The sequence below is a fragment of the Achroia grisella genome, unplaced genomic scaffold (assembly GCF_030625045.1).
Source record: "Achroia grisella isolate CSIRO2021 unplaced genomic scaffold, CSIRO_AGI_Agris_v1 utg768, whole genome shotgun sequence".
Taxonomy (NCBI): Eukaryota; Metazoa; Arthropoda; class Insecta; order Lepidoptera; family Pyralidae; genus Achroia; species Achroia grisella.
In genome coordinates, this window is record NW_026713015.1 from 41,093 (window position 1) to 58,185 (window position 17,093).

At 37.3% G+C, this 17,093-nt stretch overlaps 1 protein-coding gene across 1 annotated transcript in view; it reads left to right on the forward strand.

The window, feature by feature from the left end:
• LOC131850411 (uncharacterized) overlaps nt 1-17,093 on the forward strand; it is a 69,566-nt gene that overhangs the window by 4,719 nt on the left and 47,754 nt on the right. The window contains exons 6-21 of the mRNA XM_059200623.1: nt 180-346; nt 753-944; nt 1,831-1,974; nt 2,101-2,286; nt 3,033-3,227; nt 5,021-5,125; nt 7,160-7,273; nt 7,785-7,875; nt 9,252-9,370; nt 9,837-9,924; nt 11,622-11,788; nt 12,100-12,235; nt 12,785-13,407; nt 14,185-14,805; nt 16,131-16,324; nt 16,627-16,778. Coding sequence (XP_059056606.1) covers nt 180-346; nt 753-944; nt 1,831-1,974; nt 2,101-2,286; nt 3,033-3,227; nt 5,021-5,125; nt 7,160-7,273; nt 7,785-7,875; nt 9,252-9,370; nt 9,837-9,924; nt 11,622-11,788; nt 12,100-12,235; nt 12,785-13,407; nt 14,185-14,805; nt 16,131-16,324; nt 16,627-16,778 — 3,294 coding nt within the window. The remainder of the gene's footprint in view (nt 1-179; nt 347-752; nt 945-1,830; nt 1,975-2,100; nt 2,287-3,032; nt 3,228-5,020; nt 5,126-7,159; nt 7,274-7,784; nt 7,876-9,251; nt 9,371-9,836; nt 9,925-11,621; nt 11,789-12,099; nt 12,236-12,784; nt 13,408-14,184; nt 14,806-16,130; nt 16,325-16,626; nt 16,779-17,093) is intronic.

Below are 17,093 nucleotides of genomic sequence, written 5' to 3' on the forward strand. Positions count from 1 at the left end.
ATCCCATTTGCCCCAGCATCTACTCCTACGGTTGGCTGGATTGAAGCCTGTTAGAGCCAGTATAAAATTAAAAATAACAGTTTTTTTTTTTATTTATTTATTTATAGCAACTATTGTAAAAACTAAGATAAAATAATATACACTTATGATATTCAACCATAATGTATTTTTTTTTTCAGTTATAATTACAATACTAGAGAAGCATTCGAATTTATTTAAAGAGAGACTTTCTGCTGATGCAAGGATCCGCAGCTGGCTGTGGGGAACGATACGGAAGAACATGTTGAATGTTTTACGCAGTGTATACGATACATGTGCTAATGTATTGGACAAGGATAGTGCCCAGGTATGCTTTCTACTAATTTTTACCATGTAGTACTATTTCTACCAAGTAGATACTACCATTTCTACCATAATCCATATTAGAAAATTATTTCACTTATAATCTAGTGTTAAACTAAAAACTACTATATTCTACCATCATCATCTCCTTCTTCTTTATCCCATTTATTTGTGGTTGGCGTAGTTTGTTTTTCTCTTCCATTCATCCCTTTTCGCAATCATCTCTTTATTTACTCCATTTCTTACCATACCATTTTTCACACAATCCATCCAACTCTTTTTAAAAACTACTATATACTACCATGATATATTTTCCCTGATAATTATAATTTTAATGATAATAAAACTAACAAGAAGTAGTGTTATGGAATTGAAAACTACCATTACTAGGAATATTCTACCAATTTCAGAATTTACTAAATTCTGAAGTACTGACGAGAGCAGTGGCTACCGACATAAACATCAAATTCGTGGCGCTGAGAATATTAGTGTATATGGAACAGAAGGGCTTCAGTTTCGGAGATCTTGCGCGATTCACAGATGTACACGCATTAGAGTTTTCACTGCGTTGTGGGACGATATCGTATGACACCGCTGAGGAGGTAAAGTTGACTCTAGTTACTGTATTAAAACTAAACTTAAGCTTAAATATTTACTAGTGATCACCCAATGGTTTCACCCATTCTACCATAAATTATTTATATTGTTAACCGGGTCTTAACACGAACTAATTTTATGGCAAAGGTATTTATCTCTCTCTGGTTAATAATATAGATAAAGTATACTAAACCCGAAAGTTTTGTTTAAAAAAAAATCTACCATAAATATTGTTTTAAACCTTAAATTTTTACTAGTGATCACAATAATCTAATTTCTACCATAACTGCTACTTTTTAACCCTGTACCTAGATGCGCCATTCATCCAGATTATCAGGATGATAACTATTAAAACGTGTTTCGTCATATATACGTAAATATACAATATAAATATATACTTCTTGAAAATAAAACTATTTACATGAGAGTCTCGAAGTTCTAGCGATTTTACAGACCGCTCTACTTCCAATGATTATACAAATGTTGCACCGTGCGAGGTATCGAACCCGATTCCTCGCACGGTGCAACAGTTGTATTCATTAGTATGATTGTTTGTTAAATTTCGATATACGATACAAATCTGGGTGTTTTCTGCGTGTTATGTATTTATAAAAAAAATATCAGTTGTCTAGTACCAATAACACAAGCTTTGCTTGTCGCGGAACTAGATGGCGCTGTGTTAATTGTCCACGGTTATTTATTTATTGGTTACTAGCTGTGCCCGCGGTCGCACCCGCGACAAAAAAATGTTTTTCTAATATATAAGCTATATTACTGTAAAATTTCATTAATATCCATTTAGTAGTTTTTGCGTGAAAGACTAACAAACATCAATCCATACTCACAAACTTTTGCGTTTATAATATTAATAATAAAATTGTGTTATTTCAGATATCTTGGTGCATAGAATCAAATCTACCAAACAGTGATAAGTTACTACAGACAACCATATTATTCTACTACAATCTACCATTTTCTAGAAGAATAAATATTATAACTCATGGGATATTGAACTCGCCCGATGATATACGAACGGTGAGTAGAAGAACAATGTCTAAATTAATTGTGCACTCGACCTCGTCCGCGGGAATAATCACCACTATTCTTGTGCTAAATCACTAGATCACCGAGACTGTCAATCAAATTAATATTTATTTACAGGAAGCTATAATATTCCTCACGACGGAGACAATACAGCCATCCGACAGTGGGGATGGTATACAGAAGTATATAGAGATATGGCGCAACCTGGTAGCGGGTTCAAATCCGGCGTCGAGGAAGGTTCTCGAAGATTACGTCGCTCACGTCATTTTAGTATTGGAGACGTTCTTCGAAGAAGAGAGCGAGGTCAGTATTTTAGTCATTTTATGCTATATACCTTGACCAAATAAAGAAAAAATATTCAATAAAAGAGGAATTTCCATACAAAGTTTCATCCCCTATTTTGTTTCCTTAAGGGTAACATTTTGACAAATTTTGAATATCATATTTATTTATATTTAATCAACATCCTAAAAATTAAGTTGTAAGCTTCTAGCTTTAAAAATGGCAATACTTCTATACAAACTTTCATGTCCACTTTCAACCCCTTACAACCCTTTTTTTTGCATTAGAAAGTAGCCTTGACTTTCTCAGGGTCCAGACTATCCTTGTACCAAATTTCATTTAAATCGGTTCAATAGTTTTGGCGTGACAGCGAGACAGACAGACAGAGTTACTATCGCATTTATATTATAATATTAGTGATTAAATAAGGATGTGTTTTTCTGATATATAATCTATATTACTGTAAAGTTTCATCAAAATCCGTTCAGTAGTTTTTGCGTGAAAGAGTAACAAACATCCATATCCAAAATAACTTTCGCGTTTATAATATTACTGTAGCTACTCGCCCCGGCTTCGCCCGGGTGTACATGTATTATATATATAAATCTTCCTCTTGAATCACTCTATTTGTTAAAAAACCGCTTCAAAATCCGTTGCGTAGTTTTAAAGATTTAAGCATACATAGGGACAGACAGACAGCGACAGCGACATTGTTTTATACTATGTAATAATGATTAAGATTAAAATTAAATAAGATATATCTACAGGAAATACCGGATCGGTTGTCCTCCCTGCTCAAATTGACCTCGGAGTTGGTCCCACTGGGTCCCCCTGATGCCGCAGACCTGTGGGCGGCGTTGGTGCCACTGGTGGCGAAGTGTAAGGTTGCAGCCGCCCTGGCAACCATCGCGGCGGTAGCGGAGTATCTTCCCGACCATAACATCCCAGATGATTTATGCAAGGTATGGAAACTGGAAAGATACTATACAACTGATATAAATACAATTTGTAAATATATACATAATGTTTATATATAAAAATTACGTGTCACGTTGTTTGTCCGCGATGAACTCCTAAACTACTTTGCAATTGGTCGGCTGCAATCGGCTAATCAAATTTGCAATCGGTTCACGATTGCAAATTTGATTTGCATATTGTGTGCAATTTGATCCAACTTGAAAGATATATGTTAGCGTCGATATACATATACTAGCTGTATATATCTGAGTAACCCTTATACTAGCTGTATATATCTGAGTAACCCTTCAAAATCGGTCCAGCCATTTCAGAGATTACCCGGAACAAACGGTCAGACAAAAATTGTAAAAAATGTTATTTTGGTGTGTGTACCGTATTTATATTCACATGCATGTAGTAAAAAACGGTTATTTCAATATTAGAAACAGATACTCCAAATTTTATTTATATGCATAACATTACTTATATATATATATATATATAACGTTACTTATATTGTTTTTAGTGTACAATAATTTGTAGATATTATTTAACCCCAATTATTCTAACACATTTATTTCAATTGAAGTGCCCAGGAGTGATCACTCGCTCCCAACGTGTAAATTTACTTTCGTTGCGGAGTGACCCACAAGTGGGCATGCGGTCTTTAACATGTTAAATAAAAGTCGTATCGTAAGTTACTGCAGTCGCGCTCCCGGGTGCTCATGGGCGATGGTAACTTACCATCACGTTGCCTGCAGGTTAATTTTAGAGCAAGAGGTTCATGTTTGGGGATCGTTCTTACCTGTGTTGGGGACACACATACAAGAACTTTCACGTTTACTAAAATGACGTATGTCTGGCAGTCGTGGGCTCTTAGGCTATTTGTTTCCCCTATGCTGTTAAAAAAATGTCGCAAATAGAGACTGAGGTAGAAGTTTTATTGCAACATACATGGAGTCACTAGTTTCTTAACCAGTTGCCTAGTGACCCACCGGTGGTCAGTCTTTAACTTAGACGACCTCGGTGGTCTAGCGGTTTGGCACACCGCCTTACTTCCGGTCGCGGGTGCGATTCCTCGCACTGCGCATACATTTGTATTCATGAGTATGATTGTTTGTCGGTCTGGGTGTTTTCTATATATAGCATGTATGTATTTAAGAAAAAAAATCTATATATTTATCAGCTGTCTAGTACCCATAATACAAGCTGTAGCTAGCTTAGCTTGCGACTAGATGGCGCTGTGTGAATTGTCCTGAGATTATTATTATTATTATTGTACTGTATTTAAATATTTAAATAAATAAAATGCTAAATTGCGCTTCACATTTCATTAGGCAGTTCCCGCCATTTTTACAATCAGACTCTGTCAACTGCACAGAGTACGTTATAAACAACAACATTAATTATGCCAAAGACTATATAGACCAGCGATGTTAGGGAGCTCTCTAACAGTAACCGAAACTATCGGATATCCGATATAAAAAATATTCGTAACTGTAATAATAATCCGAAATAAAAGCTACGGATTGTATCGGATAGGGGCGGAGCCTAATAGAAATACGATATGTAACCATTTTATAAGCTATTTGTATTTCACTTATGAAATTCCTTAAAAAAATAATATTCGTAACCGAAATTATCCGAAACTAACGGATAATCCGAAATAATTTCATATCCCTATCCGTATCCGGTATAATAATCATTCCTATATCCGAAAACTATCCGTACCCGAAATTTCATATCCATAACATCCCAAACTTCAATCATGTTAAATGATGAAAAATCCATTTTGCAGGGCATCGAAATTACAAGGTGTAAGGATGAGGCGACCTTATGCGCGTCGTGTCTACTGCTCCTCAGGGTCCAGGCTGATGCTGCACAGGTTCTCTTGGCGTTACAGGTAAATTGTGCCTTATAACGTTCACAATAATGTTTATTTTTAAAACTTGCATTAACATTTTCACAAGTCTATACTAATATTACAAAGCTGAAGAGTTTGTTTGTCTGAACGCGCTAATCTCAGGAATTACTGGTTCGAATTGAAAATATAATTTTTGTGTTGGATAGTCCATTTGTCGAGGAAGGCTTTAAGCTATATAACATTACGCTACGACCAATAGGTGCGAAAGGTGATGAAATGAAACGCAGACGAAGTTGCGCGAGTCAACTAGTGTTCTATAACTTCATAAACTCAGTCATTCATTCATTATGTTGGCGTTATTAGTAAATTGTACCTTATGACGTTCACAATAATGTTTATTTTTAAAAGTTCACATTTAAAAGTGATTTATTTATGTAAAAAAATTTATTTACTTTTGGTCTCTTCATCAATCCCATTTATTGGGGTCGGCGTAATATGTTTTTCGCTTGGTCATCCCTGTTTGCAGTCATTGCGTCATTTACTTTTTCTTACCATATCATCTTTCACACAGTCCATCCATCTCTTTTTTGGTTGCCCTTATAACCATCCACATTCATTTGTACTTTTGGTCTCTTATGTACGTCATATTTTTTTCATACATACACAACTGTTGATCTAAATGGTTGAAAGGGTGAATGGTTGAAAGGGTGAATGGTTGAAAGGGTGAATGGTTTGTGGAAGTATAGTCATTTTTAAAGCTTGAAACTTAAATTTTAGGCTGTTGATTAATCATAAATAAATATTACATTTTGTAAATATTTTACCCATAAAATAAAATAAGAGATGAATGATGAGTCTCGTGTGTGGTGGCCCCACTGAAAATCAGTGCTGTGGTATAATGTGTGAGGCTGAGTGGGAGCCACATTCAGCATTTTATATATTTATATAATTATTATATTATAGCATATATATTATAACATATTTTAGCATTTAAGTTGTATAGTAAATAAGAATACTGTAATGCTCAATAAATGTTTTTTTGTATATATATATTATATATCTCCCTTTGATGGGGTAATAGACTGATCATTGCGGGTAAAAATCACCAAACAATGATAGTATAAATTATGAATGATGAGGATGGATAATTTTTAAGTGGAAGACAAAATTATTATTATTATTATTATATATTATATATATATTTATTATATCTCCCTTTTTACGGGGGTAATATATTCAAACACGCGGGCCTTAGCCAAGCATGGATGAGTTATGTGATGAAGATAGAAATTTTCTGACTATTCGACATGTGTTTAGTATGACGGCTTTTTGTAATAGGTCTATTTTAGAGGAGGGGATATGCAACGTGTTATTATTATTATTATTGTAAAGTTTGTCTTAATGTAATTGTTTGTTTATTGTAAAGTTTTTTACAAAAATCATTCGTCATTTTTGAAGCTAGATCGACGAAAATTTGGCTTTAGTGGGTAACTAATAATAATACCCTTTTGTACCCTTTAATTTTAATTACTCTATTAATATAATTTTCCTGGTACAATAAAGAGTATATAAATAAATAATAATAATAATAATACACACACACTCACGCATACATACACGCGCACACACACATACACACACTCTGCACTTACTTGGTTTCGGCCCGTAAGTGTGGAGAAAACCAGCAATAGCTAAGAAATAATATACATATATACATAATAATAATAATATTATTATTATTATTATTATTATTATTCTTTATTTTTTCTCAGCTTTTGCTGGTTATTTAATATATTTATTATTATTATTATTATAAAGGAGACATTTATATTAATGAATATTTTTTCTTAACAAGGTTACTAATCCACGTGGAAGGAGTCGCGGGCACAGCTAGTATTTATTATAAACTCGCTGTGCCCGCGGTTTCACCCGCATGGAGTTTATAGCCTATGTGTTATACTCATGTATAAGCTATATTACTGTAAAGTTTTATTAAAATTCGTTCAGTAGTTTTTGCGTGAAAGAGTAACAAACATCAATCCATACTCACAAACTAACTAAGCTTTGTGACAGGTCATCTTCTCCAGGACCGACGTGGAATGGAAGACGTTCCAGCTGAGTCTCAAGAAATTTGAAGACCTCATCGTCTATGAGGGAGAACGGCTCGATGAGGAACGAGTGTATAAGGTAAATCAACAATCTATACATATAAATAAAATTGGAGTGTCTGTTTGTAATATTGAAATAACCATTTTTTACTACATGCATATGAATATAAATACGGTACATACACCAAAATACCATTTGTTACAAAATTTATCTGTCTGTCTATCTGTATGTTTGTTCCGGCTAAACTTTTTCTTTAACTTGCTTGATATAGCTGTGTCTCGGTCTTCCCCTTCCTCTCTTTCCATCTATTTTTCCTTCAATAATGTTGTTAATTAGTTCGTCGTGTCGTATCAAGTGCCCCAACATTTTCCCCGCCTATTCTCAATAACATCTATGATCTGTCTCTTTTCTTTAAACCTTTCAAGCACTTTCTCATACCTTATTTTGTCTTTTCAGCTATTTCTTTCCATCCTTCTCCAACACCACATCTCAAAGGCTTCCAATTTGTCTCTTTCCCAATGAGAAAGAAAATGCGCCTATTCAAAAGCTTATATTGAGTTTATTTCAATAAAGATTTCTATATTTATAGGTGATCCGTTTAGTTGATAAGCTGCGTGGACGCATCGATCTTTCGGCTAAAGATGGCCGCGTGTTGCACAGGCAGATCGTCATGTTCTTAGGTATGTATACTTATGTAGCATTACATATTATTCCCGCAAAACGCGTGCTAACCGGCAGCGTAACTGTTTCAGTTCCCGTTCTAGCAGGCGCAGGCTCTTAGGGATCCCTCCGATCGATCCCCCGTCCAATTCAAACGGGATCGATATTACGACGGCCTGACCCGAGGTTCGAACCCTTAGCGGTGCCCTTGGTGTAAAGTCGTATCCGTCAGGCGGGAGTTGGCCTTCAGCCGCTCCATAAGTCCCTAATTTAGTTTGGAGTGCCATCTGCACTGGTCCGGTGAAGGTGTAAAGGCCAGCTGCGGCCAACAGCATTAGAGTAGTCCGAAAAAAAAAATCTTATGGCTAACCAACGGTGGTTCGGACCCAAGCTTGCGCTCTTACTTACTCTTGCTCTACTTGTAAGATACGGAGATAAATACGCACACGTTCACTTAGCTGCTATATTTCGGAATGCCTTCAACAAACTCTGTATGTCTTCAATTCTACCCGCCACATTATTAAATTTTTATAATAAAATATACATATATAAAATTCTCGTGTCACAGTTTTCGTTGCCATACTCCTCCGAAACGGCTTGACCGATTCTCATGAAATTTTGTGTGCGTATTGAGTAGGTCTGAGAATCTGATCTGGTAGTCCACCCCTAATTTTTTTTTTATTTTAATGCAAAACAACGTTTTCCGGGACAGCTAGTAAGATATACAAATATATTATTATAGAAATTTTACAAGTGTAGCCACAAGATCAAGGCAAGGCAATTATGATTAGTATATTACTAGCTACTCGCCCCGGCTTCGCCCGGGTGTACATGTATTATACATATAAATCTTCCTCTTGAATCACTCTATCTATTTAAAAAACCGCTTCAAAATCCGTTGCGTAGTTTTAAAGATTTAAGCATACATAGGACGAACAGCGACAGCGACTCTGTTTTATACTATGTAATGATTAAAATCATTAGTTATGCTTACGACTTAGGCGTGATGCCGGTTGGCCAGGGAGAGAAGGGCCAAGTACCGCCCGTGACTTGTGACACGAGTGTAGGTTTAAAAGGCCCTTTTAGAATGCATTAATACATTACCAAACAAACATTTACATACAAAACCCCCCAATGCCTACAATATTCACAATTACATATCTCTTATTTGTTTTTATAATAATAAACACTGCAACCTTTAGCTCCAAACTTCCGCTACGTCAGTTCCACCGATCCATCAATCTACATGTCAATGTCACATAGATTATTTATTATTTATGATCTGGCATCTGCCGTGCCGTTTCAGGTTACTCTGTATGCCTTACATAAAGAAACATGATTATCGACTTTACCATTTTTAAGTAATGCCTCACACGATAGTTAACAATATTTACAGGTAAATATGGCCGTAAAACAAACTTCAACAACAATTCAAGATCTTCCAGCTCCGTTATGGCAAAATTAAAGGATGCCCTGTGCCTCAAGATACCTTATACGGACGAATTAACTATGAAGGTAATAGGATCAAATCCAATCAAATCAAAATATCTTCATTCATGTAGGTCTATTACACACTCCTAACCACCAATTCTGCAATATATATCTTAATACATAACATACATAGAAAACACACAGACCGATACAAACAATCATACTCATGACATATATTTGTATCGTGCGAGGTATCGAATCCGTGACCATCGTAGGTAAGGCGATGTGCTAAACTGCTGACCACCAAGTCCTGCATGATATGTCAAGTCTTACAAACTATAAGCTGTTTTTTTTATCTAGGAGACAAATTTGACATTACCGATGTTGCCAGTTTATTACGATTCTTAAATAGTGTTGTGCCACAATCGGAAATTAATATTAATTACCTATCTTACTAATATTATAAACGCAAGAGTTTGTGAGTATGTATGGATGTTTGTTAATCTTTCACGCAATATAATATTATGAAGAATGTAGTATACTATTACAGATCAACCTGCAGTCAGTTCTGGAGATCGCAATTGAAGACGGACAGTCGGAAGTGCTGCATCAACTGCTGACTATGTTATGTGCTGATCGTAAGTAAATATCCTAAGGAGATACAAGCCATCGCTCCTAAGAATATCCTTCACTTCTTGTCCCTGACGAGTCTAGGTAGCGAACTCTGAGAATGGGCGAGCACAATAGACCTATATAGATCGCAGTGCTGCAGTCCAAGCACCTGACAATAGCCCAAACAACCAAATAAAAAAAGTGACACTTCCTGAAGGGTACCATAATTTATCAAAAGCTAAAATGATATCCGTGGTAACTATACATGAATAAACAATGGTTAACAATTTCTATAAGGTGGATCGTAAGATTGAGATAAAGTTCATAGCATTCACCGTGCGGGAGTCGGGTCCAACATGTAGCAGAGAAACTCCGAGCAGAGCTCCGAGGAGTACCAAAACTTGCGAACTATTTTTATACGTTTTTTATCATCTATGTTTTTTATAATATTATATTGTTTTTATATGACATAAGTCATTAGTACACAAATATTCTACAACTATACCGGTACCGTTTTCTTTGCTCGTCGTCTTGGTCTCCATTCCACAAAAACCCTCAATAAAAATTAAAATAAAGTAACAAATATACATTATTTCATTGATAACTTAGGAGCCGCTCTCTTGTCTGTATAGCTCTTGCCATTTTCCATAATCTTCCATCAATCTCTTTTGTTGTTGATACACGATTAGAACTGGACGGTAGGGAAAAAATAAAATTATAATGTAAAAATCTGACGTTCATAAGCGGCTAAATTGTCTTACATGAATAAATGATTTTTGAATTTTGAATTTTTTTTTAGAATAGAATAGAAGATATTTTTTTCAAATAAACTTAATTTAAACACTTTTGAATAGTCATAACATTTTTTTAATTCGGAATGCTGTTTCATCTCAAGAAGAACGAGCAAGAAACTTGTGTGTTGCTCTTTTAAATAATCCTTGTAAGTTCACATTTAACAAGTCGAATTGTGGGAATACAAACTACCAACCAGTACAAATTTTTTAGGTCAAATATAAATATACAATAAGATTAAATCAGTCGCAGTGTTAAGAGAAGACCAGACCCTACAAGCAGCACTCGTTCACGAGTATGACGGATGAGCCAGCCATCACTGCGCTCGACCATATTTTAGGGAGCCCAATGACCTGACTCCAACTTTTTCCCTTATCAGCTTAATATAGCTGTCTTGGTCCTCCCTTTCTTCTCTTTCCTTCAAATTTTTCTTCTATATTATTATTCATGAATTCGTCATATCGTATCACCCCCAACATTTTTTTCCACCTATTCCCTACACAGTATATTTACTACAGTTTTGTACAGTTACTACAGTACATTACATTAATTAATTCATAATTTAAGAGCTGCACTGTTGCCGGTGGAGCTCCTGTTATTTTCCACGATATTTCATCAATCTCTTTAGTTCGTTATACACGACTCCAACTTTTTCCCTTATCCGCTTAATATAGCTGTGTCTTATCTTGCCTTTCTACTTTTCCCTTTCTCCTCTTTCCTTCTATAATATTATTCATGAGAGTTCGTCATGTCGTATCAGTGCCCCAGCATTTTTCACCACCTATTCCCAATATTACATTATTTCATTCATCATGATTCGAGAGCCGCTCTCTTATCAGTGCTCTTGCCGGTGAACAATAATTAAAAAATGATAAAATTGCTGGATGGAAGTTTCTAGGCGTAAACAATAATTAACATAAATATGTTTCAGCTAAGATAGTTCTGAATTCTGAGACGGGGTCGGCCATTCGAGACGCTGTGGCGTTGTTGTGCGTGGCGTCCTGTCGGCGGCACGCGGGCGGAGATCCTGCTAATGTGGCCGCCCTACACGGCGCTTTGCTGTGCTCCGCCCCGCGGTCGCTACCAGCACTGTTACAGGTAATTAATTTAATCTCTTTGCAGGGCATGTAAAAGACATGAGTAAGTATAAAACAACATTTACACCATCTAATCCCACTGTCCCACGGTAAGCTGAGCTTGTGTTATGGGTACTAGACCACTGATATAAATATATAGATATTGTTTTACATACTTACATAATATACATAGAAAACACCCAAACCGATACAAACACCCACACTCATGAATACAAATGTTTGTACCGTACGAGGTGTCGAACCCGCGACCATCGATGCTAAACCGCTAGACCACCGAGGTCGTCATAAATACATAAATGATAACGGTTTCAGTTCATCAGCGAAGAAACGTCTCCAGGCGCCAGGAAGATGCTGTCGGAACTACTGGGTGTGCTGCTACAGTCAGGGTCTGATGAAGTTCTGCAGACTGCTGCTGAGAGAACGCTCGTGATGCTTGCTGCCACTGATTGTAAGTAGACTTAAAATTTTTTTTACATCCTTCTGTGCTAACGGTTTATAGGAAGGGTAAGAAGGAGAAGAATATTAGTGGAGAAGGACGAGTATGAGGTCAGGTCAGGGAAAAGGCGATTGTTAGTAATGTGGACTGATGATCTTATTCCTAGCAATGTACCATGTCAGGTTGATTTCAACGCGGTTCCCCCTGGAAACCATCGGGACAAATTCCTGGTTAATTTGCCACGATGGTTTTTTATGGATGATAATGGAATGGTGCACCCGCCTGCGCTAACGGTTTACATTTGCGGGGTTGAGTTGAGGATGATAAGATGAGCATGAGGTCAGGTCAGTTAGCCCATTGTGGCACATTCACTAGGAATTATCAGGATGATTTCCAGGGGGAACCGCGTGGAGGTCAATCTGACATGGTACATTGCTAGGAATAAGATCATCAGTCCACATTACTAACTATCCCCATTTCCCCCAAATCGGGGTAGTTTTCCACTAGATCACGGCGATCTCCCGTCTAATCTTAGCTAATAATGTATATTTTTTGTTTCAGCAACCATAAGGCGAGCCGGTTTGGATATAACAGAGATTCTATTGACCGCACTAACCCAAAACGACGTTCTAACCCGGTCGTTACTACCACGGATTCTCGAATTGATATCGTGTACGAACGAAATAGAAACGACTTCGACATTCGATCTCGCTTCGAGAACGTTCATCGATAAAATAGCACTATTCGATAGTAACTCACTGGAGAAATTAATAAAGAATATTATGTCTAATTTGGTTGTATATAGAAAATTGTGCACGGAAAATGATATAATAATTTATAGCGATTTAACAAAGAAATCTATGGGTTTTATCAAAGAAGCGATGGAAGGTGAAAAGCAAGAGTGTTCGACATTATTCGATTCGTTCTTTGATGTCTACAGAAGTGAGAATTTGGATTTCTACCAATGCGTTTACGTTTTGGCGATAATGAAGAATGCGATCGGATTGAATTCGAGTTATTATAGTAATATGTTTGCGAGTAATAGCGAATTATTATCGAAATTGTACACGATTGAAGTTTACGCTGAGGACGCAATTTTCGTTGAACCGGATCTGTTCAAGTTGGACGCGATTTTGTCTTTTTTCTGTGAATACGCTGAGAGTTTATTGGAGCTTCATTATAAGGTATTTTTTTATATATGAATCTAGCTTTTATGTATCGATCGATCTCAGTGGTCTAACGGTAGTAAGCTTTACCTTCGATGGTCGCGAGTTCAATTCCTCGCAAGTACAAACATTTGTATTCATGAGTATAATTGTTTGTGTCGGTCTAGGTGCTTTCTATGTATATTACATGTGTATTAAAAAAATATATATCTAACTATGTGAGAAAAAGGTAGTAAAGAAGCTGAGCTACATTAAAAGTACCAGGAGAACATGAATTTATAGGCAGTTTGTTGAGAGATATGGCAAGCGTAATTACTGTGTAGTACGTATTAAGGATACTACGGGCGTCACATGATAACGTAATGTCTTTAGCGCTGTTCTAGTATTTAGACGACAGTTACCACTTACCATCACGTGGCCATCAGCTTGTTTGACATTATTATAAATAAAAAAATCAAGTAGTAAGGAAGCGAATGTACATTAAAAGTACCAGGAGAATATGAATTTGTAGACAGTTTGGTGAGAGATATGGCGTCACATGATAAGATTATTTAATATTTATTAATTAAATTATTTTAATTAATAAATATTAAATAATTAGTTAATCATTTGTGAGAGATATTACGTATTAAGGATACTACGAGCGTCACATGATAGCCTGACGTCCGTAGTGCTGTTCATGTATATAGGCGTCCGTTACCACTTACCAGCAGGTGGGCTGTCAGCTTGTTTGTCATTCTCTCATCTATTATTACGTTTAATGTCATTACTATAATAAAAATATTTGTTTTTCAGAAAACAGTTGATTTTCTATCGAGAATTGTCAAGAATATAACACCCCAACATGTAGTTCATTCACATCACATACTCAAGAATTGTATAGAAATGTACAAGAATATTTTGAATTCTATACCAAGTGGAATAGAGTCTAGTTTCGAAGAGTGGTGCCAAATGTTACCCTTAGAAAAAATAACATTATGCATAACCAGAAATAACCCGTTAAAAAACTACATAACAACAATAAAAGCTCTGGCAATATTATTAAATGTATTCGATTCGAAACCATTTCTGAAGGAAATACAGAATTGGCACTTGATAATAATGAGGAATTATTCAAAAATAAAAATGGCCGATATGCCATTTTTGACAGATTGCCTGACAGTTGCTGTCAAATATTTGACAGATAGCGATGTTAAGCGGGTGATTTTAGAAGGCGTGGATTTGAAAGGCGTGTCCAACGAACGGATAGGTGTTAAGTTTTGTACGCGTTTCATAAGAGTTTTTATGCCTTTTTTGAATAGAATACTCCTGGAGAGTGGATTAGAGGAATGCTGTTCTATATTGGATGATGTTGTGAGGTTTTATGTTAGGAAGAGGTCGCTAGATGCTAGTGAAGTTGTGGTATTGGTTGATAAGGTAAGATCTTAGATTTAATTTTTATGAAATTTTATATGCATATAGTAGTCAGTAGGTCTGAGAATTGGCTTTTATCTATTTTTCATACCCCTAAGTGATAAGGGTTGTACACTTCTATAATTTTTATAATTTTTTGGACAATTTTTTTTTTATAATGAGCCATTAAAATACATATAACCCTACATTTTCATTTTTCTATCATCAACTCTTATTTTTTTAATAGCGATTTTCATTTATATCGCAACAACGTTGCGGGGTCAGCTACTTTGATAGTAAACATTTCTTATCAAGTTATGTGCCTTTTTTTTACGTGAGGAAAAATCTTCGCAAATACCGTTACCCCACAGGAGGGATGGCAAGGTGATTTGTGGTATTTCTACAGCCTAAAAGCCACACGGTGTCACCGCAAGCGTTTTTGCTGGAAACAGAGGTTTCGCATGTGCATTTTACCTCGACCTCGCCCTGTAGGTATTGTAGAGCGGGCCCCATCTAGCTGTGGTTAGGGCGACCTATCAAGTTATCTCCCTTTCACTTGAACAAAATCCCTCATGGATATCAGAAACTGTGAGACTCCTACTCACTAAAAACTCCAAGATGTCCCTCACCCAACGCCTTATACCGGAGTCGCAGAATCGATGTCAGCCCACCGCGGCTCCGACGGCTTTGGCCCACTCCAGCAGCGAGCCCATCGGGTCCTCTGTGCGGAAGCCACTACTTCCCCTCCTCTTCCCTGAGGAAGGCGCGTGGGGACTTCGAGCCTAGTGCGGTGGTGTGCGATCGCCCCCGCGGTCGTCACCCCGATCCGGTAGCCATCCAGGGGCGGCTTTCGCCACCCCTGTCTCCTTGATCGCTAGGAGAGGAACTAGTGTCCATCCCCTCCTCGTTCCGACTGGTGCGTGCTTGGTGAATGAGTGGCTGGCCGCCTTCAGCCCTAATTCTGCCTTCATGTCCCTAGTTTAACCTTTCAACTGTTATCTGTCAAAATGATATTAATGCCCCATCTGTGAAACCAATTACAGGAATTCTCACAGATGGGGCTATAGTGTCCGAATCCAATAGTTAGCTCCTTCACAGATGAGAGGTTCAATTAGTTTTTAAGTAACCTGCCCTGACAGGTTCTTAATCCAGTTACTCGGGATTTGATGCCCCCGGGGTCGATACCGGGGTAAAGGATTTTGCCCCAAGGCCCCAACCTTCACCTAGGGGGCTTAGAATGACCAGTGCCAGTCATTTTATTGGCGGCAAGAATTAAATTTACGACCGTCCGGTCTAAGTTGGGTGCCACTAAACCACAACTCTCTCAATTATGTTTGTTTTTATTGCAGTTATGGCCAGTATACGAACCCAGAACAAATTTCCATCAGAAATGTAGTTTACTGTACAATATGTCGTGTTTGCCGCACAAGTTGGGTCCGGACTCGAACCCGCTACGGTGGGTGGCGGAGCAGCTCACTTCAGACATCAGTCGCGAGATGAAGACAAGTCTAGTGGTAGTGCTGCCATCTGGTGATGGCTTCAGGTATTATAAATCACATTACTCCAATAGACGGCGTGGGCTCCAGCCTACTTGCGAGTCATGTTCTCCTGGTACTTTCACTGTAGTATCGGAATAGTGAGATAACTTGACGACTTTTATCCTTGATGGGGTAGTCAGAGTCATTGTCAACTGTCGATGTTGTGGTGAACGCAACACTTGACATGTCCACATGTCGCTCCGTATATTTGAATAAAAAAACATATTAATCCAATGTCAAACATGGACGCTCCAGATGTCATACATACAGTACATACAATATTCATACGTAACTACAATTGTTCCAGCACGTTGTACGCCCAGTTTGCATCCAGCTGTTTGCCAGCGACCTTGTGCGAGGTGCACGGTGGAGCTCGAGCCGCCCTGCGCGGAGCCCTACACTCCCTGGCTGCTAATGGCAACCAGAAACTATTCGACATTGTACTCACGCTCGCTGACGGTATGTATTTAATGATGATGTTGTTGTAGATGGTGATGATGATAATATTGTTTTTAGTGATGATGATGATATTGTTGTTGGTGATGATGATGTTGGTGGTGATACTAATAATAATATCTTAGGACAATTCACACACGTTGTATCTAATCCCAAAGTTTGCATCCGAAACTTGTTTTTTTTTTTGTAGGTGCACGGTGGGTGGCAAACAAGCATATGCGCGATGGTAAACGGCCCTGTAGCCTAATGGACGAAACTATTCGACATTGTCTCATGCGCTCGCTGACTTAAGTATGTATTTAATGATATCTTGAAAAC